The sequence below is a fragment of the Protopterus annectens genome, chromosome 6.part1 (genome assembly GCF_019279795.1).
Source record: "Protopterus annectens isolate FY-2018-M chromosome 6.part1, PAN1.0, whole genome shotgun sequence".
Lineage (NCBI taxonomy): Eukaryota > Metazoa > Chordata > Ceratodontiformes > Protopteridae > Protopterus > Protopterus annectens.
In genome coordinates this window covers 497,442,853-497,470,353 of record NC_056738.1, presented here as the reverse complement: position 1 = coordinate 497,470,353, position 27,501 = coordinate 497,442,853, and the positions used below count along the sequence as shown (strand labels likewise).

Sequence of the window (27,501 nt, the reverse complement as noted above, 5' to 3'; positions counted from 1 at the left end):
AAAGCTCCTCATTAGCACTCTTCAAGAAAAATCTTGATGATTGGATGGGAAATAGGAAATTCACCCCGGGGATCACCTCTGTTGCTCTACTCGACAGGGGCACAGGAAAATTATTTTCTTGGGTGGCTAAAGCCAGGGTACCTTTTTGGCTATGCTTATATAGGCCCTAGGGCCAATAGCCTAGTACCTACCTATGAACCTATATATATGTATATATATATATATATATATATATATATATATATATATATATATATATATATCTACTGTTCTTAAATAAACATAATACTGCTGCAAGGTGTATGATCCGCTCCACCAAAAAATCTTAGAGGTCAGGGGATAGTGGGAGAGAAGTCAGGGATAAATGAAGACAGACAAAACAGATGGAACATCATGGCAAGTACATAACTTCTTTATCTGATGTTGTCAATCTTCATTTTATCCTTGACAGAAGGGACAGAGTTCCCAACTATGTCAAAACTTGGGTGGACTGACAGAAGGATATTCCTGAACACCATCGAGCCAAAGAACAATCTTCCCCTGAAGACCAAGTCCAATTTGTAATGAGTAATAAAGGTATGGGAAGAAGCCCAAGTAGCTGCTGCACATATATCATCCATAGAAGCTCTGGATTGGAAAACTGCTGGAGTGGCTATAAATCTTGTAGAATGTGCTTTCAGGGGCCTAGGCAAGGTTAATTTATTCTTATTATAAATAAATGAAATACAGTATTTCAACCATCTGGCCAGAGTTACCTTGCCTTACCCAACTTTGTACTGGAAAATGAAACAAACAGTTGACTTGATTTTCTAAAGTATTTTGTTCTGTGTAGGTAGAAACGTAATTGTCTATGAACATCAAGTAAATGCAAAGCGTATTCCCCTTTGTTGTAATAATTTGGGAAGAAAACTGGTAAATTAATGGCTTGATTGATGTTAGCCTTTGATACTACCTTCAGTAGAAAGGAGGGGTTTGTCTGTAAAGAGACTCTATCTTGTGAAAAGTCAGATAAGGGGGTTCAAACAACAATGCCTGGAACTCTGAAACCCTTCTGGTAGAGGTAATGGCTACCAGAAACAGTGTCTTCTAAGATAAAAACTTCAGGTCACATTCTGCAGAGGCCTCAAAGGGAGAATGTATCACAGCCTGTAATATTAAGTTTAGAACTCAAGGAGGAGTGGGATCTTTGAAAGGGGGTTTCAACAAAAGTGTGCCTCTTAGGAACGATTTACAAAGCCTATGAGAAGCTAAAGAACATTCTTCTATACCATCATGAAAATTAGAGATTGCAGCTAATTGTAATCTGATGGTGGAAGGGAAAGCTCCAGCATTATAAAGAGACGCTAAAAAGTCTAAGATATGCTCAATAGAAGCAGAAAAGGGGTTTATCTGTTTTTCATGAAACCAAATGGTCTCTTCTACTTACTTGAATACAGTTTTCGAGTGGAAGGTTTATGAGCCAATAAGAGAATGTGGCGTACTGGAGAGGAAATATCAAGATGCCTGGCAACTAATGGAATTGGAGGAACCACACTGTCAGCTTGAGGTTCTGAATGTCTGGGTGAAAAAGACCATCTTGATGTGACAGAAAGTTCTGGAACTGGGTCCAGAATCCAAGGTGTTCAAATCAGATAAGGCCAAAGGAAGTGGAACCAAATCTGTTGAGGCCAAAAGGGTGCAATTAGGATTACTGTGCTCTTCAACTTGAGCGCTTTCTGTAAAAATGTTGGAATCAGAGGAATAGGTGGAAAGGCATACAGGAGACCAGAGGGCCAATTGTGGAGGAGAGCATCTCTGGGTGACTTCCCCAGGGGGGAATCAGGGTGAAATAATTGATGCACTTGTTGTTTAGTGGAGAAACAAACAGGTTGCAGCACGGTCGACCCCAAAGATGGAAGATCATCTTCGCCACTTGTGGATTGAGAGACTGCTCATGAGGCTGAAGGATGCATCTGCTCAGGTTGTCTGCGATCACAGTGGAATTTCCTGGAATGTTTATTGCTATTAGGCAGCGGTTGGAAGAGATCGCCCACTATCACACTCTGAGGACTTCTCGACAATGGGGTTAAGACTTGGTTCCTCTCTGTTTGTTAATGTACCAAACCACTGACATATTGTCTCTTTGAATTGCAATAGTCCCCTGAGGAAGAACTGTCTGAAAGGCCTGCAATGAAAGAAGCACCACTCTTAGCTCCAGGACATTAATGTGCAAGTTGGCCTCTAATGGGGATCAAGTGCCTTGGACCATCTTGCCCAAATAATGCCCCCCCACCTCATCTGGGAAGAGTCCATGGTCATTATGGCCACGGGCTCTGAAAGGACAAAGGGATGACTGTTGAGGACTTGTTCAGAGTGCATCTACCAAAGAAGATCCATCTTGCAACAACTGATGATCAAGATTAGATCCAACAATGGTTGATGAAGGATACACCACTGGGAAGCTAGTAACCATTGCAGAACTCTCAAATGAAACCTGGCTAAATGTACTAGTGATTGATGCTGCCATCAATCCTAGAGCCAGCAGTACTAGTCGGGCAGGAACTCTCTTTCTGCAGAGTATCTTTTGAACCTGCACCGCAATTCTCTGAAATCTTTCTGTAGGAAGGGATGCTACAGTTGTATGAGTATTTATTACAACCCCTTTGAATTCTAAATTTTGAAATGGCATCAAATGTGATTTTTTGAGATTTATCATAATCCAAGATGGGCACAGATATGGAGAGTGTAATCTCTGGCTGCTATTAACTGAAGCCTGGTCAAAGCAAGTATGAACCAGTCGTCCAAGTACGGAAACACCCTGAATCCTTGCAGTCTCAAATGAGCTGCTACTACAGCTATGCATTTCCTGAATGCCCTGGGGGCAGTGGTGAGATCAAAGGGCAGTACTCTGAATAATGACTGGCTCCCAGCAGGAAGCAGAGGAGTTTCCTGGAGCATTTGTTCATTTTTATGTGGTAATACGCATCCTGGAGATCATAGGATCATATGAGGTTACTAGGCTATTGGCCCTGAGGCCCTTATAAGCCTAGCCAAGAGTTCAGCCCATGTTTAGACAAATCTGTTGAGCACATCCAGTCATCTTTCTTCAAAAAGGAAAGAATAGACTGCACTGTGAACATCCAGAACTTTGCTGAATCAATTTGTTCAGCACACTGAGATCTAGAATCGATCTCCAATCCCCTGTCTTTTTCAGCACTAAAAAGAATCTTTCTTGAGTAGGTTCCAGATCCTTTCTGGTCTGGTGGGACTTTTTGGATGACTCTTTTTTCCAGCAATTTTTGAATTTCTTGCACTGCTGAATCCCTCTGACTGGGTGGGACATCAGGGATTTTATTTTGTATGGGAGAGGATGAGAAAAGAGAATGGTATAGCCTCTGGATATAATTGTTGCACCCAATAATCTGTTGATATATTTAGCCAGGCATTTAGGTGCAAGAACAAGCATCCCCTAACTGCCTCCAGAGGAAGACAATCAGGCCTCTGTTCAAGAGCACTGAAAGGACTTCCCGGGGAAGGAATCTCCGAAGCCTTGGTTCTGCATACCACCTCTGTTGCGAGGGCAGCATCTTCCATTTTGGTTCCCCCTTCTGCCCCTGGAGGAACACCCTCCATGTGTGTCTTGGAAAGGCCTTTGGGATTTTTTGAACCACATTTTCTACCACTCCTCTGGTTCCTAGAAAATTACCTTTGGGGGGTGGAGAAAAGTACACTCACAGCAGAAAGGGTCTTACCATCTTTTTCACACTTGGATAAAAAGACGTTATGTCTTACCATAACTTTCCATCTGTGTTGTAGATCTTTATTGTTTCATTACTGATTCATAGGTTCATAGGTAGATACTAGGCTATCTGCCCTAGGGCATTTATAAGCCTAGCCAGAGTGTATTTGGCTTCCGCCTCCCTATTAGATTAGCCTACTGTGCCTCTTTAAAGTAGGTCACAGAAGGTACCCTTTTAAGATTAGTTTACTGTGCCTCTGTCTGGCAGGGACACAGATGAGATCCCAGGGGTGAATTTGCGATCTCCCATCCACGCGTCCAGATTTTGCTTGAAGAGGGTCAGCGAGGGACTATGTCTAATATGAATTGGGATTCTATTCCAGAGTGAGGGGAGCCTCTGGGAAATGAATCTGTCCCTCCAGCATGTCCTATTTATTTTTGTGCTGAGGTTTAGGTCCCTGGATCATGTAGCTCTAAGGGACTTGGATTTTTTTGAGGTGGAGCATGTCCATTAATTCTGGGTTTGACATGGCTTTGTACGTCAGGCATAGATCGCCTCTGAGTAGGCGGTAAGCAACTGAGTAGAGCTGGAGTTTCTTTAGTCGAGCTGCATAGGACATCTGTTTGTAGCCCATGATCCTCTTGGTGAGGTACTTTTGGGATCTTCCCAGTTGCTGCAGGTGTCAGGTAAGGTACATCCCAAAAGGGGCATTGTACTCAATTATGGGCCTTATGAGTGATGAGTAGAGGGGCACAATGACCTCTCTTGATCTAGATGCGAACCCTTTTGTGATAAGGTGGGCTATATAGAAGGTCTTTCTAACCACTTTGGCAACGTGATTATCAAAGGAGAGATTACTATCTACGTTTGTCCCCAAATCTCTAATTACTTCTTCCAGATTAATGGATTACCACCTATGTGGTAATTTGTGGGCACCTTGTTTTTCCCAAAGGGGATGACTATGCACTTTTTAGCATTTAGCTTGAGGCGTGGCTCTGGCACCAAGCATCTGTCTCTGTGAGACCCTTTTGGAGGATGCTTGTGTCAGCTGGAGATTCGATTATGGCCCCCAGTTTGCAGTCATCTGCAAACTTTGTCAGCCATAATCCCCCCGTGTTAGGACTTTGGTTCTGTCTTCGGAACCAACACGGCCATTACCAAGCCCGTGCTAGACAAAAACTCTCAGCTAAGACCTACCCATAATGCCCCTCTCATAGTCTCTTCAGATCAAGTTTGTCCGCCCTTATATTATAGAGGTAATAAAGGAGACAGTAGGAGGCTCTGTCTGAGCAAATACCTTAAGTAGGAAATCCTAAAGTCCAGGCAGGGGGAAGGAAGGCAGGAAGTAATGAATGAATAAAGATCTACAACACAGATGGAACGTTATGGTAAGACATAACTTCTTTATCTGAAGTTCTAAATCTTTATTCATTCCTTACTGATAGGACCGAGTCCCCAGCTACTTGAGTCCTGGGTGACCCTAAGGAAGGATATTCCTGAGCACCATAAAACCAAAAGATGCTCGTCCCCTGGAGGTCAAATCCAATTTCTAATGAGTGATAAAGGTATGAGATCTTGCCCAAGTGGCTGCTGCACAGATATCATCCATAGAGTCTCTGGAATGAAAAGCCACAGAAGTAGCCATCAATCTAGTCGAATGAGCCTTTGCTCTGGAAGGTAAAGACAGTTTATTCTGATGTTAGATAAAAGTAATGACATTTCTAAGCCAGGAAGATAGAGTCACTTTGGAGACAGATTTACCCAGTCTGGGTCCCGCAAAGGCCACAAACAATTGATCCATTTTTCTGAAAGATTTAGTTCTGTCCAAGTAAAAGTGAAGTTGCCTATGAACATCAAGGGTATTCAAAAGATATTCCCCTCTATTTGAATGTTGAAGGAAGAAAGCCAGCTGGTCAATAGATTGGTTAATTGAAAACCCAGAAATGACCTTAGGCAAGAAGGATGGGTCAGTTTGTAGGGACACTCTTTCCCTGTGGAAAATCAAGTAAGGTCTCTTGACACTCAAGGCCTGCAACTCAGATATTCTTCTCACTGAGGTAAGAGCTACTAGAAGTAGAGTCTTCCAAGACAAAAATTTGAAGGTTCGAAAGGAGGGCTTGTTAATGACTGAAGCACCAAAGTCAAGTCCCAAGGCTCTATAGGGGGCTTTACAGGAGGTTTAACATGTAATACTCCTTTCAAGAAGGTTTTGCACAGATGGTGTAATATAACAGAAGAATTATCAAATCCATTGTGAAAATTTGTGATAGCTGCTAAATGTACAGTAATTGTCGATGCTGAAGCTCCTGCATGTAGAAGGGTAGTCAAGTATTGTAGGATCTTCTGAATAGGCATAGAGAAAGGGTCTAAGTCATGATCTTTGGCCCATGTAGAGAACCTAGCCCACTTACTAGAATACATTTTTATGGTGGAAGGTTTGTATGAAGCCAGAAAAATCTCACGGACAGGAGATGAAATATCAGGTAGCCTGGCAATCATCGGAAGTGGAGAAACCAAGCTGTGAGCTTGAGGCAGTGGAGATTAGGGTGAATCAGTCCCTGAGGGTGAGACAGCAGACCTTAGGACTGATCCAGGATCCACAGGCTGTAAATCAGATGAGGCCATAGGAAAGGGAACCAGACTTGACGGGACCAATAAGGATCACTTTGCTTCTCAACCTTTGAGCTTTCTGGAGGAATTTCGGGATGAGGGGAAACGGGAAAGGCATACAGCAGATCCGTGGGCCAATCATGCATCAGAGCATCCCTTGGTGACTCCCCTTGAGGGGGGAATCAGGGCAAAGTAGCTTCTGCATTTGTTGTTTAGAGGGGAAGTAAACAGGTCGCAGCAAGTCCTACCCCAACAGTGGAAGATCTGATCCGCTATTATAGGATTGAGGGACCACTCATGAGGCATCAGGATGTTCCTGCTCTGATTGTTCGCAATAAGGTTGGAACTCCCAAGAATGTGCATTGCTGTAAGAAACCGGTTGGAAGCTATCAGCCAGTGCCAAATTGTCATGGCTTCCTGACACAGGGGGTAAGACCTGGTTCTGCCTTGTTTGTTGATATACCAGATGACTGACATGTTGTCCAATTGAACTGCAGTGGTCCCAAAAGGGAGGGATGTATGGAACGCCTGCAACGCTAAGAGAACTGCCCTCAACTCCAGGACATTTATGTGCAAATTGGCCTCCATGGGGGACCAGGTGCCTTGGACTGTCTTTCCCTGGAAATGCCCCCCCAGCAGGGAAGCATCCCTGGTCACCGTGGCCCTGGGCTAGGGAAGGCAGAATGGTCGACACCAAAGAATTGATTCTAGCTTCATCCACCAAAGCATTTCTTTGTTGCAAAGATTTGTAAGATTTATCAAGTGGTTGAGAAGATGGGTTAAAATTGACCATTGTGAAGAAAGGAGCCACTGTACTAGTCTCATGTGCAACCACGACAGTGGAACTAAGGTAATGGTTGCTGCCATAGTACCCAGTAGTTGTAGTACAAGGTGTGCTGGTTTAAAAGTCTGTTGGAGGAGGATTTGAATCTGGCTTCTTATTTTTGAGAGCCTGTGAGGAGGAAGAGAAGCTTGACAGGATGTTGTGTCGAAGATCGCTCCAATAAATTCCAGTGTTTTTGATGGGGACATTTGAGATTTTTCCTTGTTGATCATAATCCCTAAGTGAAGAGCAAGGCCTTCAGTGTAAGAGAGGCTGTGGATGAGAAGTTTCCTGGTCGTGGCGGTAAGGAGCCAATCGTCTAGATACGTAAACACCTGGAATCCTTATAGTAGAAGATGAGCTACTCCAACTGCCATACATTTGGTGAGCACTCTGGGAGCTGTTGAGTGACCGAATGGCAGTACCCTGAACTGGTAGTGATTGGCTCCCAGCCAGAAGCAGAGAAATCTCCGGGAGCGCTTGTCCATCTTTATGTGGTAATATGCATCCTGGAGATCTATAGAGCACATCCAGTTGTCCTTCCCTAGAAAGGGGAGGATGGACTGTACCATGACCATCTGCAGTTTTTGAGTTTTATGAATTAGTTTAGTAAGCTGAGATCCAGGATTGGTCTCCAGTCCCCTGTCTTTTTTGGCACTAAAAAGAACCATGAGTAAAAAATGGATCCTCTCTGGTCTGGTGGGACTGACTGGATGACTCTTTTTCTTAGCAGCTTTTTGATTTCTAAAGCTACTACCTCTCTCTGACTGGGTGGAACATTGGGGATTCGTTTGATGGGTCTGGGAGTAAGATCAAATGGGATATGGTAGCCTCTGGATATTATTCTCTGCACCCATGCATCGGTAGTGATAAGCTGCCAGGCTTGTAGGTGCAGGGAAAATGGACCCCAGACTGCATCCAGAGGAAAGCAATCGGACCACTGCTCAGGAGCACTGGTAGGGTCGGCCAGAGAAGGAATCTCTAGCACCCTGAGTGTGCAGACCCCCTCTGCCCCAAAAGGGGCATCTTCCGGATGAGTTGCCCCCTCTGCCCCAGGGGATTGCTCACCATGAGTGTCACGAAAAGATCCTTGGGATTTCTTGAACCACAATTTTCCTTCCCTCTGGTTCCTGGAATAGGATCTCTGGTGGGTGGAAAAGAGTATGCCCACAGCAGACAAGGTCTTTCTATCTTTCTCACTTCGTAATAGTGTGTCTCTTACTTTGGGACAAAAAACGGAAGATTTGTCAACAGGTGTGTTGACGAAGGAAGATTTAAAGGGGTCTGTGAAATCATACAAACGTATCCAAGCATGCCGTCTCATGATGATGCCTGATGTGGCTGTTCGAGTTGCCCCCTTGGTGGTGTGAGTCAAGCGCATTGAGGAGTTTGAGATAGATTCCAGGGTATCCAGCTGTGAGGCAACAGTTCATAGGTTCATAGGTTCATAGGTTCATACTAGGCTATCTGCCCGAGGGCATTTACAAGCCTAGCCCATCGTTTTGTGGCTTACGCCACCCCTTTAGTATGGGGAACTATACCCATTATTTTGCTGTGCCTCTGTCGAGCAGTAACACTGAGGTAATCCCTGGGGTATATCTGCGATCTCCCATCCATTGGTCAAGATTTCTCTTGAACAAGGCCAGCGAGGTGCTCTGCTCGTTCCACAGCATAGGGAGTCTTTGGGTGATGAATCTATCCCTCCAGCATGTCCTATTAATAGCCGTGTCGAGGTTTAAGTCTCCCCCTTGTGGCTCTGATGGATCTAGATTTTTGAGGTGAAGCATATTCATCAAATCTGGGTTTGACATGGCCTTGTATGTTAGGCAAAGGTCACCTCTGAGCAAGCGGTAAGCGACTGAATAGAGCTGGAGTTCTTTCAGTCGGGCAGCATAGGACAGATTTTGAGACCCTTTATCCTTTTGGTGAGGAACTTTGTGGCCTCTCCAGCTGCTGCAAGTGTCGGGTCAGATACATTCGAATGGGGCATTGTACTCAATCATTGGTCTGATGAGTGATGAGTAAAGGGAGACTATGACCTCCCTTGATCTAGATGAGAATCCCTTCATGATAAGGTGGGCAATGTAGAAGGTCTTCCTAACTACTTTAGCTACATGGGTGTGGAATGACAGACTACTATCAACCTGGGTCCCCAGGTCCCTGATAACTTCTTCTGTGCTCAGTGGATTGCCACCTATTTGGTAGCTAGGGTAACCTTGTTTTTCCCAAGGGTATGACTATGCATTTTGGCATTTAACTTTAGGCCGTGGCTCTGGCACCAGTTATCCGTTTCTGTGAGACCCTTCTGAAGGATATCTGTGTCAGATGTGTTTGCAGTCATCTGCAAACTTTGTCAGCCATAACCCTCCTGTGTTTGCTTGTACTTGGAAAAGTAGATGCCAAACAAGAGTGGGCCCAGGACTGAGCCCTGTGGGACACCACTTGTGACAGGCTTTGAGTCTGACATGGCGCCAGCAGCTCTGACCCTGTGGGTTCTGTCACTCAGCCAGTTTGCAACCCATCTTGTGATGTATGGGTTGACATTTAAGCTGATGAGTTTTTCAATGATACCCGAATGGGGTATTGTATCAAGGCCTTAGCCAGATCGAGGTAGGCTGTATGGACTGCCTTTCCTCATCAATGGCTTTGGTGACTGTTTCAAAAAGTCAACCAAGTTTAAAAGGCATGATCTGCCTTTGACAAAGCCAAACTGGGTTGGATCCAAAGTCTGCAAATTCCTATGTCTTTATTTATGAGGTCCATTATGATCCTCTCCATGGCTTTGCAGATAACGCTTGTCAAGCTAATGGGCTGGTAATTTCCAGGGTCGGTGGAGGCACCGCCTTTGTGAAGTGGTACCACAGTTGCAGTGCGCCACATCCAGAGGTAAGACTTTGATTAAACAGCTGTCCTAGCTGTGGGTTTAATTCCTCATTGAGTTCATGGAGCACACAGCCGGGGACACCATCAGGTCCCATGGATGCTGTGTTTTTGCTTTGGAGAGAGCAGTTCTCACTTGGGCTGGAGATGTTTGGGGGCTGCAATCGTTTGGTATAGATATCTCTCCTTTTGGGGAGGGGAGAAGTTTGCACTGAACCTGTCAGCCAGTATGTTGGCAATGTCTGTAGGATCAGTAATCTTCACATCATTTTGAACTAGCTCTGAGCATATCTGGGAGTTTCCTCCCAGGTTTCCTAAAGAAGGCCTTATGATTGTCTTTTGAGTCTTTAGCTATTTTTCTCTCGAAATTTGCTTTGGATGATTTTATGAGAGCTCTTAGTTTTTACTTATAGTGATCAAGGGTGTCTTACCTTTTAAGGATTTTGCTCTATCTTGTAGTAGCTTCCTCCTTTTGTTGTAGAGTTTGTTTATGGCTGGGGTCCACCAGACTGGCCTTTGGTACAAAGAGTCTTTGTTTTGCTTGGGATTGCCTTATCCATGCAGTCCTGCAGGTGCTGGTAGAAGGCATTTGTAAGTGATTCAGCGGCTTGAGTACTGTTTCCTTAAAGGAGACCACACTAGTCTTTAGAAGTGTGAAGTCGGCTTTGAGAAGTTCTTTACTGTGGTCTTTTTATTTCAGGTGGGGTGGGATGAGGACCTCCAGCGAGATTAGTTTGTGGTCTGATCTCACCAGTGAGGTACACCTCGGTGTTGAACATTGTGCTCCCATGTTCGTGATGATGAGATCAAGTATGTTATCTCCTCTTGTGGGGATGGTGACTAGTTGTTCCATGGCATTTGAGTTTATGAATTCCAGGAACTTTTGGGCTAGGGTGTTTGGGCTTGAGTAGTGTTCCCAGTCTATATTAGGGTAATTGAAGTCACCTAGTATGATGGTGTTTGGTGATACATTTATCCCCTCTAGTGTTTTCAGGAAGGCCATGTGAGGTTCCTGAGTTTGTGAGGGTGGCCTGTAACATGCTACAATTTGCAGAGCAGTCTTGCCTATGGTTAATTGCACCTGGATGGTCTCCGATGCATCGTGCGTTGCCACCAGTGTTACGCACATCATCAGGCAGTACCCCCACTAAAGAGGTAGACATTTCTGAAATGAGGTGTCTTTGGAGGTGAGTGAAGTGTGCCAGATAGTTGAGTGATCGAATGCCAAAGGTCACTGAAGCATAGATCTGCTTCCCCAGTCTGTCCATAGCCCGAGATTCACTGTTCGGGGGATGAACAGTGGAAATATCTTCTGCCAGTTCCCTCTTGGGGTCCGGCGCCATGACCATAGAATCAACTAACAACCGCTTGGACTAACTGGGATGGTCTTCGGGGGTGGATACAATTCTGTCTGGCCTCCAGGGGATAGGTTCTACATTGTCTGGGGCCTTCCAGGCATGCTGCATGATCAGTTTTACAAGCTCATCCACAGGCAGGGGTCACCCAGGAAGTAGATGGCCGAGCATGGAAGGCCTGCAAGAACACTGATTCCTCCGAAGAAGGGTTAGAGGACTTCCCGTCTCCCCTCTGCTTGAGGATCTCGAGAATGTCTCCAAATGAAACGTCTTCCAGGGTAGACCATGGGGACCCTTCTCCCTCATTGTAATCAGTGTCCTCAGTGATAGATTCCTCAGGGGAATCAAGGTGCTTCCTCTTGCACTGTTTCTTCTGGGTTGGCTCCCCAGTGGGATCATCTGAGGAGGACTCCGGAGAAAGGGTTCCCTTCAAGGGAAGGTCTTGCGGCTCCCATGCTCAGGATCCCAGAGTAGGGGGTTGGGACAGCTGCATGCTAGAGGGGGGTTCTGGTGTCGATGCCATTGGTGCTGATTGCGAACCTGTTGAGGCAAGGACCCTCTCCATCACCTGGAAAGCAGGCCCTCCTGAGGAGGGATGGGAGCCCAGAACCAAGAAGGACAACCTAGCAACCAGGGTCACACCCCATCCTGAGGAGCTCACCTCCAGGTGAGGAGCTCCAAGAGGACTGGTAGCTGTCAGTGGAGCCATGGCCATTGACGGTGCCAGTGAAAAAATAGGCGTTGAACTAGGAACCACAATGCCAACAGCCCAATCACTGCTTTTGAGAGTGCACCGGTTCCAGTGGAGCCATTGCAGCAAGATTAATCGGTGCCGACAGGGAAACCTCTGCAGTTGGAGCCGACAGTATGCACCAGGGTGGTCATCGGTACCAAAGTCTCCGGGGCCTGGGAAGAGACTGGAGGAGGATGTACTGGTGAGTATGCCGTGAAAGCTTCCATTCCAAAGGGGACAGAAGACCTAGCAGGGGTGGACAATCCTCTAGCTGCCAGAAGCTGGTCCAGAACGCTCACTACATCTTGTTCTGAAAGGCTGCTGGTGGATCTGTAGGAGGCTGTTGAAAGAGAATCAGGTCTTTCAAGAAAGAGGCTAAATTGGTGCCCCAAAAAAGGGTCATAAGTTGGAGAATATCTGGTTCTGGGAAGGTGTTCAACCTTTGGAACTGACTGGGTCATTGTTTGTGGAGCCGTATAAGTTATCAGCACCGTGGCCAGGGATGGTGCCGATGCAGGTACGGTAGTCAAAGCCAGTGCCAAGACCAAGGTCGGCACCAAGGAGAATGGTGCTGAAGCTGGTACCGTAATAGAAGTCAAAATTAGAGGTGGCACCGAGGGGAAGACAAAGCCTGGTGTCGAGGTTGTCTGCACTGAAAGCGCCAGAGAAGCTCGGTGTCAACTCAGTTCGGAAACATATGGAAATGTAGGAACTGAGTGACTCCGTTTCTCTTTGTGTATTTTAGTCTTAGGAGGAGGTGAGACCTCTGTCCCAGAGAGAGCCTCCGAAAAAGGAGTTTTCATCAAACCCTTCAATATCAGCTTGTTTTTATGCTCAGCCAAAGTGCGACTGTTGAAGCTGGAACAGATATCGCATGAAGCATTTATGTGGTCAATGCCCAAACAATAAATGCACTGAGTGTGACCGTCTGAGGTGGGCATCTTACACCCGCACTTATCACACTGCTTAAACCCCAATATGACACACACAAAGAAAGAGAAGAGTACCAACAATGGTACTTAGAAATACCACAAGTGGTAGGAAAGAGGGACAGTACCAACGATGGTATAAAAGGAAATACCAAAGGTAGAGGGTAGGGAATAGAACAAGTAGAGGAGTCTATAGATGAAAGATGAAAATGATTGAAAAACTGACTGAAAGGTAAGGTATTGATAGAAATTTACACAAAAACTCTACACTTAGCTTTGAGAGAGAGAAGGCTTGGCACTTCTGATGAGGAACATGGCAGACGAGATCTGGGGAGACTATGAGAGGGGCATTATGGGTAGGTCTTAGCTGAGAGTTTTTGGCTGGCGTAAACTTGGTAATGGCCGTGTCGGTTCCGAGGACGGAACCAAAGTCCTATCAGTAAGGAATGAATAAAGATTTACAACATCAGATGGTCTCTTTTACTGTAGGGCCAAACAAGGATGTTCTGTCAAAAGAAGGATTGATGAAAGAAGACTTGAATAGTTCCACAAAGTCACATAAGTGCATCCAGGTGTATCTCCTTATGACTACACCTGTACCCACTGCTTTGGAAGTCCCTTCAGCTATATGTGCAATTAGCCTCATGGATGTGTTAGACACAGACTCTAGGGTGGCTAGCTGGAAAGCCACTTTCTCTTGGACTCCCTCAGCTACAACTCCTGCCAGTGTGTCTGACAATTCCTTAATCAGATCTCATTGGAGTCTGGTGAGATGTACCAAGAAGTTCAAGGACTTTATAGTGAATGTTGATGAAGCATGGACCCGCTTCCCAAATCTGTCCATAGCCTGAGACTCCCTGTTGGATGGATGGATGGAGGAACTCTCCTCAACAAGTTCCTTTTTAGTGGTGGCCACTATGACCATGGCATCAACATCTAATTCCTTGATGCAGAACTGCTTATCCCCAGGGGCAGATAGTATCTTATCAGGTCTTTTAGGGACAGGCTCGATGGTGTCTGGAACCTTCCACACCCTCTGTGAAATCAACTGAATGAGTTCATCAGCAGGTGGAGTCACCCAAGAGGTAGATGGGCAGGTGGCAAACACTTGCAGATAAACAGATTCCTCAGAGGAAGGGTTTTGGGACATAAAACCACCCCACTGTTTTAAAATTTCTAACATGTCTCCAAATGAGACATCTTCAGGAGGTGACCATGGGGATCCTTCCCCTCATCAAAATCTGTGTCTTTGGTAACTGATTCCTGGGGGAATCCATGTGCTTCCTCTTGCACTTCTTTTTCTGAGGGACCTCCTCGGGGGGTAATCTGGAAAGCTTTCAGAAGATGACAGGACATGGGTCTGTGAAATCTGAGACTTCGGCATCCACTGCCTCAATGGAGAGGCAGGAGGAATAATTGAGCTAGGATGAGTACCTGTTTCAAGGGGGAAAGTGGTGGCTGAGTCAGTGTAAGTGAGAGGGTCCTTCCATAGGCTCAAAGGCCAGCCCCCCCATAGAGGGAAGGGAGCTGAGAACCGAGATAGACTGCCTCGGGACTGGGGTCACTCCCTGCTCTGAAAAACTGACCCTCGAGACAGAAGCAGGAGCTGAACCAACTCAAGCCTAAGCTCCAAAAAGCAGGGATGGTTCTGAAAAAAATGGATATGAGATCTACCCCCCAGAACCAACAGGGTAGCTACAGCTATGGGAGGTCTCCAGTTCGGAAGTCACCAAAGAGCTCAGGGTAACTACCAGTTGTGAAGAAACAAATAACTCCGGAGATGGTACAGTCAGCACTGGGAGATCTGGAACAGATGACTCTTAAGACCTCAGAGGGGGTTAGAAGAGGAGTTGTTAGTGGGGTAAAGGAAGTTTTGGTGCCAAAATGAGGGGGTCAGAACCAAAAGTGGGCCTGAAAGTCTTCTAGCCCATAAAATTTTATTCGCTAAACTCCATGTCAAGTTTTCAAAGACTTTTGGTGGAGCAGACCGATGAAATGGAAGGAAACTTAGGCCTCTGCAGGAAAACCTTTGGGAGCTCCCAGCAAAGGGGTCAACAGAAGGTGAGTAAGTCATTCTAGGTAATATATCCTTGGTCATGGCAGGTGAAACAGTAGCAATTTCCTGTCCCAAGGCTTTTGATGTTGAAGGTCTTAAAACATCAACTGGTGCACGAGTAGATGTCAGCACCAGTGTGTGTTAACAGCAGAGGCCAATGGTTCCATTGATCCTTTTGGAACCAAGGGTTTCAACTTTTTTGCTTTTGGAACGGACGGAGAGGTTAGAACTGAGAGACTTCTTTTCTTGACTTTGTCCAAAGAAGATGAGGATGAAGGAGATTAAATGTCTGTTTTTGCTTTGTCTCCAGAAGATAAGGCTTCGCTAAAGGCTAAACAAAGCAGACCTTTTAAAATTTGTTTGTTTCTCCTTTCCATGAGAGCTCAGTGGCTAAAGGCATTACAAACGCTGCAGTCTTCTTGTAAATGGAGGATTCCCAGACAATATACACAAAAAGAATGAAAGTGTAAGAGAAAAACATATCAACAATGATACTTAAAGGATTACACTAAGTGTAAGGAAAAATGTAAAGAGAATAGAAGAAAACTATTAGAGAAAAACAAAAGAATTTACCTAAACCCACTAAAGCTTGAGAGCAGTAGCTAAACGTGACCAGTTCGAAAAATGGCAAATGAGATCTGAAGTAATTGAGAGAGAAGGATTGTGGGTAGAGGTGAAGCTGAAGAGTTTTTGGCTGGTGGAAGCTGTAGTAATGGCTGAGTTGGTTCTGATATCGGAACCAAACCCATCTGTCAAGAATAAAATGAAGACTGACAACATCAGATCAAGAAACTATACTCCCTCCAAGCCCTTCTCACCCTGGAAAATATAGACATCTGTGCAGTTACCAAGACATGGTTTAAAGCTGCAAATACCCCAGCAGTGCAAAGTTTCAGTACCTTCCACACTTTTATCCCAGTAGATGCACAGTTAATGACAAAGGAGGAGGTGTCTCAATATGGATCAATAAAAAACATATGTCTAGGTTGGTTTAACAGGAAGACACACTGGAGTTTCTCCAGATAAAGGTCACTATAGATAAATTCCTGTACATATCCTAGCAAGCTACAGGTCATCATCTATGTCCCACGAAACTCATAGTACATACTTAAACCTATGGAGGCACTCAACCTCCAACCTAATACCTTACTCATGGGGGACTTTAATTACCCATCTATATACTGGGAATTCTATATGACCTCAAATCTGCAGGCACAGAGATTCTTGGACTTCGTAAATTCAAACACCCTTGGTCAGCTAGCGCATATGCCCACTACATATTCCAAAATACTGGACCTCATACTCAAGTATTGAAGAATGCTGCACCCTCCCAAATGTCACATCCTCCCTGTTAAGGTCTAACCATAAAGCTGTCTACTTCAAAATCAAAATAAACTCAGTAACCCAGTAAACCCAGTAACAGGAACTATTCCAAGGCCAACTACCTTTCATTAAATGATAGTATGTCAAAATTCAATGCCCCCCTAAACCCACAGAACACAGCAGCCTATGCAGAATTGTCAATAGAAGCTCTGCACAACCATATCAATGGCTGCATACAGGCTGCTGTACCGGTCAGAAGTAAGCCCAAAACTAACTTTAGAAACAAACCATCCTGGTGACATCCCAAATTAAACAGATTATATAACAAAAGGAAAAACACCATGGCTAAAATCAGGAAACATAACTCCCATAAAGATAAGAACTCTATCATCAAATTAAACAGGCAACTAAGATGGCTAATTAAGTCCAAAAAGTCCAATTTTGAGGTTAAGATAGCCTCCAAAACAAAAGACAACCATTAGGCCTTCTTCAACTACGTCAGAAACCTCAAAGACAGCACACAGCAGTGTGATGAACTGGTGGTTAATGGTGTCACATTCACTGAGCTGGGTGATATAGCGAATCTGCTGGCTGACAAATTCAGTTCCAGCTTTACTCACCACTCACTCCCAACCACCCCCCTCCCCCCAAGAAATACCTTCAAACATACCCGCAACTATAAATAGCATGTCCTGACTCCTCTCGCTGAGGCCAAGAACACAGTCTGAGTGGGCCCCGATAATATCCCATGATGCCTCCTGAACAGTCTAAGGTATAACCTGTCAGGGTCACCAGAAGTACTACTTAACTACAGTCTCAAAACAGGTTTCATAACATGAGAATGGATGACTGCATTGTCATCCCCTCTTAATAAGGGTAGACCATCAACAGAATGCAGAAACTACATGTCCATTAGTCTGACTAGTCTTATATGTAAAGCCATGGAAAGGATTATCATGGAAATGTCAACAAAGACAGATAAGACCTTCAGATACTGGATCCTTCCTAGTCTGGCTTTGTCAACGGAAAGTCATGTCTACTGAACTTGGTGGACTTCTTTGAAAAGGTCACCAAGACAATGGATGAGGGTAAAACAGTGCATACTGCCTACCTTAACCTGGCTACACTCAATAGCCAACTTGGGCATTGTTAACAAACTTAAGGAATTAGGCATAAACCCCTATATAATGCATTAGATATCCAACTAGCTGACAGATAGGGCCCAGGAAGTTAGGATTAGTGAGACCACTTTCACAAAGAGGCAGGTCACCAATGAATCCCTCAGAGTTTCTTGCTGGCCCTGCACCTCACTGGCATCTATTTCTTGGAAGTCAAGGCCAATGGTAAAGGCCTCTGGCTGACCAAGTTCACAGATGATTGCAAACTGGGAGTAGTCACGTAATCTCCTCAAGATGCAAACATGTTACAAGACGGTCTAACACAGACAAATGACTGGTGATAAAGCCATGGCTTGAAACTCAATGGCAAGAAGAGTATTATAGTACCTTTGGGAAGTCGTCCACCTCTGGAAACTGTATCATGAATAGAATACCCCTAAGAGTAGACCCATTAGTCATGGACCTGGTAACACACATATACAGTAACCTGGCCTTCAACCAACATGTATCCAAGGTAGTAAGAAAATCCTTCTGTGTTGCTCAACTAATAAGTAAGGACATGGCATCTAGGTCCAGGGAAGTCACTGCACTACTATCCTTGGCCCTCATCAGACCCATCACTGAGTATAATGCCCCCTGTGAAGTGTACCTGACCAGACACATGCAGTAACTGGAACATTCACATGGATTCCTTACCAAAAGAATATTGGGCATAAACACAATGTCCCATGTGCAGACGGCCTGACAGTCTTATCTCTATACTCGGTCTCCTGCAGACTACTAAGAGGTGAACTGTGTCTGGCATGCAAAGCATCCCAGGACACCACTCTTATGAACCTTTTGCACATCTGCAAAACAAATAGCATTAGAACTACTAGATCTAAACACCTAAATTTTGATCACAACATAAATAGGACATGTTGTTGAGATAGATATGTATCTCAGAATTCCCATTCTCTGTAATAGGCTCCACATCCATGTGAAATAGTCACCCCCTAACTCTATTTAAGCATAACTTGGTGCATTGGAAGGGACATTGAAAATTCATCCCAAGTCTGGTGCCTATATCTGTGATGGACATGCCCAATCAGTAAATCATGTCATGACCAACAATCACCACTATATAAATGTTTAAAACATATAACTTGTGGGACACATATAGGTTAAACAGCTAGGCTTATAAAGGCCCTAGTGGTCATCAGCCAATTTATCTATACCTATAACTATATATATATATATATATATATATATATATATATATATATATATATATATATATATATATATATATATATATATATATATATATATATATATATATATATCTGTTAATCCTCTATGCAAACATCTAGCAGCATTTCATCAAATCATCTTACTTTTACACATCACTTGATCACATTCCCTAGGACAAGTCTGATTTATTCTGAAAAAATGCTACCTATAGATTAGAATTACTCTTGTAATAGTATGTCTTTTCCAAACCACTTTCTTTTCTATAATCAAAATGTGCAATCTGTACCTGTGCAAACCAAAGTTAAAATTTAAAACATTTTTAACCAACATCTAGTGTCTGACATTGACAGAAGCTTTTTCAGTTATCAGTTTTGTAAGGCTACTATTTTCACATATGAGAATAAAATGACAGGATGCTTCCTTTTTATGAGCTTTGCAGCTATATCTCACACTCAGCTCATAGTTGCTGAAGCAGTTATAAACTGAATAATATTCTATTCAAGCTTATGCCAGTATTGAGAGCACTGAATGTAGTGGGGATGTGAAGTACATTTTGAGTTCTTTCTTATCTGCTTCAAGCAAAAGGCCTGTTGTGAAAAGGAATACAGAACTGTTTACAGTAGTCATAAATAAAGCTTACTGGCTGTATGAAATGGCAGGATCTGATGCAGTCATTGAAACCCATCCAGTGCTGGAAGTCAGAGTACTCTCCCCTCTTCAGAAAGTACTGGTACCCCGTGTAATTGGGACGCTCATAGACCATCCAGCAACCAGCTTCCACCCGAACAGAGTTACAGCGGCTGAAGTAAGAATGTAGATCTGCACAGTCACTGGAGCACTCAAAGTGCCGCCCTTGGAAGTTCCTGTCTTCATAGAAGATGATCTGCAATAACAAAATGAAACAGGTACGCAAAGTTAGATTTCTTTACATAAATGGGTTTATTTATGCTTAATGTATATTAAAATGATTACCTTTCCCATTTTGGATGTCAGTCTGCTGCTGCAGTTAGCACAGATGTTTGAGAGACAACAGTGAGGTGTGCTTGTGTCATCTCTCTCTATGCGTATATATACAGCTGACACAGTTTAGCTCTACAAAGTGTGCTATTATGTAAATTTAGCACAAAGTCAGCACAAAACAAATGGAAGGCCTGTCAGCACTACATCCACAGAATATGTATTGACTTGCTGACTTTTATTGTATAGCTGATGTTAAACTCTTTCAGTACCTACAAAAAGATGAGAATCCCTAAATGAATGAAATGGCACTTCTGGCAAAATGCCATACACCAGCTATACAAATCTTTGTAAGCAAAAACATGCTTTTTTGGCTAGAATAACTCAGAAAATTCTAGAGTGCTATAATGTAAATAGTTCTGAAAATGTTTTGCTTTTTCTAAGTAGATGAAAATTAAAATTACAGTTTAAAACTGATGTACCTGGACTGCTGGACAGAAAGCTTCTGACCATGTTTTTATCTACGACATATGATTTTCTGCTTTATTTTGTCCTGCACTGTTGATTAAGTTTCCCAAAATCTACTAATTTCTGAACTGCCTTTTTGGTCAACAGCCTTTAAAGAAATAATTAATTATATATATTACCCTATAGCCTTAAGCATATAACTGACAATAATTTCTAAAGAACCTTTTTTTCTATGTTTTGTTTGCTTCCGTGCCTGAACACAGTCAAACCTCCACCAATTGGAAATGAGCATATTCGTTCCCACATACTGGTTATCCCCAACACAGGGGTGTGAGACATTCATAGGAGCAGTTGTTCAGGCAGTTATCAGAATGCTTTGTGCCCTTACAAGTATCCTGCAATGAGGACATGTGATATAGGCCATAACCCCTCTGCTGTGTAGGGACTCCCCCATCACCGCATCACAACAGGAAGCACCATACCCTCCCCAAATAGATGCATGTTCTAATGCACCTGCAATGAGAGCAACTGCCCACTAACCTTGCTGACTTAATGCCTGCCACAGGATCACCCTTGCATCATCTACCTACTCTGAGAGATTGTGGCATTGGATTGCCTGGTCTGACCCTTCCCTCCCTTCTAGGATAGGCACACCGAACCGCCTCATGCTATCTCCACCGGATGGCAAATCCACTAAACTAAACTTGGGTTACCAAGGCCATAGTCAGGGATTTATCCCTCTTCACTAACAAGGGTGTCTTAAGCACCTCCTTTTTTTGTCTGATACTAACTCCGTGTGCTTTGTTTATGCCTTTTAGATCTTGGAAGACTGCGGTAATACCTATCCTGGATTTTGTATCCATTTAATATATATTACTGTATCTTCCCTGTCATTTGTCTCTCTCAGGTACTTGTAGAGGCCTATCAGTTTTATGTCTCCTTCCCTTTCTCTCACGTTTGCAAACTCAGGTCTCCTAATTCCTTATACAATCTGTCCTGCATTTCACACTCAATATTTGTTTTCCCTTTGATAGGATACCCCCCCCCCATCATGCCTAGGTTCAGATATAGATTCAAGTATCAGAACTGGACCAGTAATCCACAAAGGTAATCCTATCAGTTTTCTGTATAGCATCACTTCCATGTTATTTACTGACACTTCTTCTCCTGTCCTCTAGTATCATACTGCCTCCCACTACCATGATAGCACACCTCTTGGCTACTTACTATTATATGTTCATTTTGATTTAGTTGAAAAGGGTATGATGTTTGTTCCTACAAAGAAAGGCGACATTGCACAGACTATTACAGACTTTAAGCTTAATTTATGTAAATTGAATTTGAAATGTCAAATGGAAAAATATGCAACTGTTTCTTTAAACACATTTGGTGCTTTGAAGTCAAAAAGTGCATATAATCCCTCATTAATTCTGGTGATTTTAGTCTTTCAAAAAGTTTGTGAAAAAGTATATATGTAAAGTATACAACACTGGTAATAAACATCACTGGAGAAATTTGAATAATGATGAAAGAGAACTGTTATGGTCCATTCGAAAGGATAAAACATAAGGGTCATGAAACTAGATAAAGGTGGGGAGTGTTTTTTATGAACACAATTAATTATATTGATGAGATGATGAATCTATTGCTTGATGGAAATCGATATATTTCAGTGTCTCATAATGAGATTAATATAGCATATTATAATATTGTTTTATTTTTAAAGGACTGTCTATTACAGGGCAGCCTAGACCTTAATACTTGTATGGACGGCACAGTGGTACAGCGGTTAACGTTGTCGCCTCACAGCAAGAGGTTCTCCGGTTCGATTCTCGACTGGGGTGCCTTCTGTGTGGAGTTTGCATGTTCTCCCTGTGTTCGCGTGGGTTTCCTCCGGGTACTCCAGTTTCCTCCCACATTCCAAAGACATGCATCTGGAGCATTTCTCCCTGGGCCTCCGCTGAAAACAGGCTCTGTGGAACCTAGTTGGACATTCCCGGTCAACAAATGTTAAATAAATTATAATTTTTTTTGCATGTAACCAAGTCTTTTATCCTCTCCAGTTTTAGCATTCCTAAGGTCCACAACAATGTGAGTAATCCATCTTTTAGCTCTATTGTGGCTGCTGGAGGTTGTAAAACCCATTCACTGGCAATATATGTAAACCAGACCCTAAATCCTTTTTATTTTGTTAATTAAAAGTTATGTACTCACCATAACTATTCATTTGTGTTTTTCATTTTCATTCTTCCTCAGACACATTTCTTCCAGACTCCTGGGTCCGACTCTCAAGCTTCTCCCTTTACCCATAATGCCCCACACACTTGTATTACCTCAGATTGAGTTTGCAGGTCTATCAGAAAAAACAGGTTATAACCCACATAAAGAATAAAGACAGATAAGGGGCTCAAACAGGAACAGTGGTTCCAATATTTCTATCAGGCCACTTCCAAACAAAAGGAGAGGGAGGGGAAGTTGAGAAAGAATGAAAAAGAACAACACAGATGCATAGTTATGGTGAGTACATAACTTTTAAGTCAGATGTTGTCATTTTCATTAATTCCTGAATGAATGGAACAGAGTCCCAAAATACAATAACCTTGGGTGGCCATCATGGAAGGATGTTCCAGAGTATCACAGAACCAAAGGCAGCTCTGCTTCCGGAAATGAGATCCAACTTGTAATGAACAGTAAAAGTATGAGCACTGGACCAAGTGGCTGCATTGCAAACATCATCAATAAATGATTTGGTCCAGAAAGCAGATGAAGTAGCTATGGATCTATTGGAATGCGCTTTTGGAGGTCTCGCTAAAGGCAAACCTCATTGGGAATAAACATATGAAATGCAATTTGTTAACCCTTTGGCTAAAGTACCCATAGAGACTGATTTTCCCAATCTATTTGGGGCAAAGGACATGAACAAATGGTCATTTTATTCTAAAACTCTTCATTCTATGAAGATAAAAATGAAGTTGTCTTTGCACATCTAAAATGTGAAGCATGTATTCGCCTTTATTAGAAAAATTTGGAAAGAATACTAGTAAGATGATCACTTGATTGATGTTCATCTCAGAGACTATTTCGAACAGAAAGGATGGTTTAGTATGTAAAGTGATTCTATCCTTGTCGTATATCAAGTAAGGTGATTTTGCAAAGAGTGCTTGGAGTTCAGAAACTCACCTATCTGAAGTGATGGCCACTAGAAGATTGTCTTCCAAGACATAAACTTGAGATCAGACTTGGCTGAAGGCTCAAAGGGAAGCTGAGTCAAACTCTGCAATAAAAGTGTAGAGTCCCACAGTGGAGTAGGATCTTTAACTGGAGGTCGAAGCAAAAACAGTTCCTTTAAGGAAGGCTTTGCATAACTTGGAAGAGGCTAGGGGAAAAGCATAATCTCCACTGTGATAATTGGAAATGGCTGCTAGAAGAATTTTGATTGTATAAAAATTAGAATAGCTCCTTCTTGAAAAATTGAAGCAAGACAATCTAAAACAGCATGTATAGGTCCAGTAAAAGGATCCAATTTTCTCCGATAAGCCCAATAAAAAATCTCTTCCATTTACTTTTATGTATTTTTCTAGTGGAAAGTTTTTGGGGTGATAACAGAATGGGGCAAATTGTGGGAGAAAGTCTGGACTGTCTTGCCATAACTGGAATTGGAGAAACCATATGGTCCAGGTGAGCCATGACCGCTGGGTGAATGATCAGATCTGGAAAGGGATCCAGTGTCCAAGGAGGATATAGGAGATGAGACCAAAGGAAGGGGAACCACACTTAACAAGGCCAGAAGAGGAGAAGTGAGGATAACCTTTCTCTTCAACCAACAGGAATTCTGAAGAAGAGATGGGGATTCAGGGCAATGGGGGGGGGCATAAAAGGGAAACTGGAGGGCCAAACATGGACTGTAGCATCTCTCTGCGACTCCCCTGAGGGAGGATTAGGGCAAAGAACCTGCTGTACTTGTTGTTGAGGGGTGAGGCAAAGAGATCGCAGCAAGGTTGACTCCATGGACGGAGGATTCTTTCAGCCACAATTGGATTGAGAGACCACTCGTGAGGCAGCAGAATCTTCCTGCTGAGATTGTTGGCTAGCATGATGGATTTCCCCGGTATGTGCATTACCTGAAGAAAGTGGTTGAAGGAGATCACTGACTGCCACACTCTTATTGCTAATTGACAAAGGAAGTAAGACTTGGTTCCTCCCTGTTTGTTGCTGTACCAAACCAGTGACATGCTGTCCATTTGGATAGCAATTGTCCTTACAGATCCCCTGTTGTCCCTGATCTTAATGGATCAGCCAAAGATGGCAAGATTTTTTGGAATCCTGAAGATGCATAATGTTAAGGTACATCCTCCATTCAGGCCAGTGGTGGCTGCTGATCATTATAAAATGGACGCCACCTCCATTTTTTTGGACCATCTCCTCAATCCAGTTGTTCAAAGGTCAGAATTCTGTTTAAAAGATTCTTGGCACTTACTCGAACTGTTAAGTAAAATTCAAGATATTAATGATGACTACATCCTTCTATCCTTTGACATAGTATCCTTGTACACTTGCATCCAGCAGGAGATGGGTGTCAAATTTGTGAGATGTTACTTCACCAAGTATTCAGATTTTGGAAATGATATGATCTACATCATCTGCACATTATTAGAGGTTGTACTGGAAAACAACTTCTTTGTGTTCCAGGGCAAATACTTTAAACAAATCTCTGGAGTAACCATGGGTTGAAGAGTGGCCCCAGTATATTTGAACCTGGTCATGACTTGGTGGGAGCAACATTTTGTTTGGGAAAGTAGCCTTTTATAGAAGATTCATTGATGACTTCTTGGTTGTCACTTGTCCAGTCAGGATAAAGTAGATGAGTCCTTGTGGGTTCTGTTCAAGCAGCTTTATTATGTACAAACACATCAGGATTGAGGCTTAGTAACTTTAACTTAGATAAACTTATAAACAAACTAGCTATTACACTCATACATGCTCACTGTCTGACTGCACTCTCAAAATGTCACTGAAGCTAGCACGTGCTTGCTATTTATATGCAGATGCTGTCCTTGAAATGCTTCTTGAAGATATAACACACACACACTATTCTACATTCTCCCTCTTTGAGAAATAAGTCATCCAATATTGATGACATTAATTGACATGCAATCAATAAAAATAATTCTTTGTAATGCAATTATAGAACTAAATACATATAGACAATTATGTCCAGGTTGCTGTGTATTTCACACTAGGTCTGGAGATACAACCAAATCGTGTGACATAGAAATTAGAATTAGGTCTAGCAATTGGAACTGTCTCTGCTGAATGTTTAACTTTAAGGACATCAGGAACATCATCAAGAATGGAAGTAGAAGATAAGACACATTCTGCAACAGGAACATTGGATTGCTCTGAGATTTAAAGTCTGTACCACAGAACAATGCTGTGATATTGATTCTGGTACAGCAGAAGGTGTCTGCAATTTCTCCTGTACTCCACACCCTCAGATTCTATGAAGTAGGCTCTCAGCTCAGTACATATACCTGTTACTTGACCAATCCAGTTGAAACCTTTCACCATTTGTTTCCTCACTGTCTCTCCTTCTATGGACAAAGAAATCTGCTCAAGTTATCATAGCTGGACTTCTGGAAAGAACAATTTCTGAATAACTGGGCTGTAACTGTTCAGTTGTTCTTAGCTTTAGGCCTCAACAAACTGGAACTAATAGGCAATGATGTTCTGTTTTGCCTAGATAGAAGTCTCTATATCGAGCCAAGTATATCATCATGGGGTATGTTTCTGAGATTAAGTAAATTCAAAAAGACATCAGTATTATCATGCTTTGACCTCTCAAGTAATTGCTTTGCATTCTGCACTGCACTTTCAGCTAGTCCATTTGATTGTGGATATTCTGGACTACTAGTAACATGTACAAAGTCCCATTCTTTTGCAAATTTCTGAAACAACTGACTGGTAAATTGGGTACCACTGTCAGAAATAACTTTGTCTGGACTGCCATGGACTGAGAAATGATGTTTCAACTTGGTGATAATAGCAGTGGACATTAGATTAGGTAGTAAATCAATCTCAAACCAGTTCAAATAAGAGTCCACCAACACTAAATAATGCTGATTGTTCCACTGGAATATATCAGTGGCTACTGTTGACCAAGGTAGTTCAGGAACTTGACTTAGCTGAAGTGGTTCTTTTTGCAAATGTGCTTTAGTACTATTGCATACTGAACAAGAAGAAAGTACTTTATCAATGTCTTTTAATAGAGAAGGCCAAAATACTAGTTCTCTCACCCTTCTTTTGGTAGATCCAGAACCTAGGTAACCACGATGCAAAATCTGGATATAGACATGTTGTAAGGAAGCAAGAATAACAACTCTAGGACCTTTGAAGATGATGCTACCTTCCATCAATATCTCATCTCTGTAAGGAAAATAAGTTTGCACTTCAGGTGGTACACTAGATTGCTCTGACGGCCATCCAACATTAATGTAGTGGTTGAGCTTTTGTAAAATAGGATCAGTCTTTTGTATGATCTTTCAACTCATCAAGTCTCATGGTAGAAAAATTATCCACTCCCATGCCATCAAAGTCAAAATTCTCTGCATGAAGCTGTTCCATTGTTTTTTCTGGGGGATCCAGATAAGGTATCAGGCAAATAAAAAAGTTTGCCTTTTGTATAGACCATTCTGAAGTTGGGCTTTTGCAATTTGAGCATCATTCTTTGTAATCTCACTGGAGCTGAATGCATATGATTTTTTAGAACAGTAACTAGAGGTGATCTGTTTCAATCTGAATAGCTCGACCATAGATATAATCATGAAACTTTGAACATGCAAATACTATTGCCAAAAGTTCTTTCTCAATTTGAGCATATTGTATTTCAGTTTGGGTAAGAGTTCAAGATGCATAAGCTACTGGTCTGCCTTCTTGAAGAATAACTGTGCCAAGACCAAATTTTGAAGCATCACAGGAAAGAGTTACTGGTTTATTGACATCATAGTATCTTAATGTAGATGGGGTGGCAATTTTCTGCTTAAGGTCTTCAAATGCTTTCTGGTGCTGTTCCAACCAAGACCATATAACATTTTTGCGTGTCAGCTCTCTCAAAGGTGCTGTCAACTCACTGAAGTCTGGTATAAACTTGCAGAAATAGTTAACCATACCAAGAAATCATTGTAGAGCCTGAACATTATTTGGTGCTAGCATTTCAAGAATGGCTGGCTGCTTGCTTGGATGGGTCTGGTCGCAAGCCAGTGCTAGTAAATAAATGACTTATGTATGTTACTTCTGGTAG

The 27,501-nt window shown here is 42.8% G+C and overlaps 1 protein-coding gene across 1 annotated transcript in view; it reads right to left on the bottom strand.

Annotated features, from left to right (window-relative positions):
* Positions 1-19,854, bottom strand: part of LOC122805651 (gamma-crystallin M2-like) — a 43,237-nt gene extending 23,383 nt beyond the window's left edge. The window contains exons 1-2 of the mRNA XM_044075949.1: positions 19,752-19,854; positions 19,420-19,662 (exon numbers count right to left, since the gene is read on the bottom strand). Of these exons, the coding sequence (XP_043931884.1) occupies positions 19,420-19,662; positions 19,752-19,760 (252 nt within the window). The 5' untranslated portion in view covers positions 19,761-19,854. The remainder of the gene's footprint in view (positions 1-19,419; positions 19,663-19,751) is intronic.
* Positions 19,855-27,501: the final 7,647 nt, after the last annotated feature.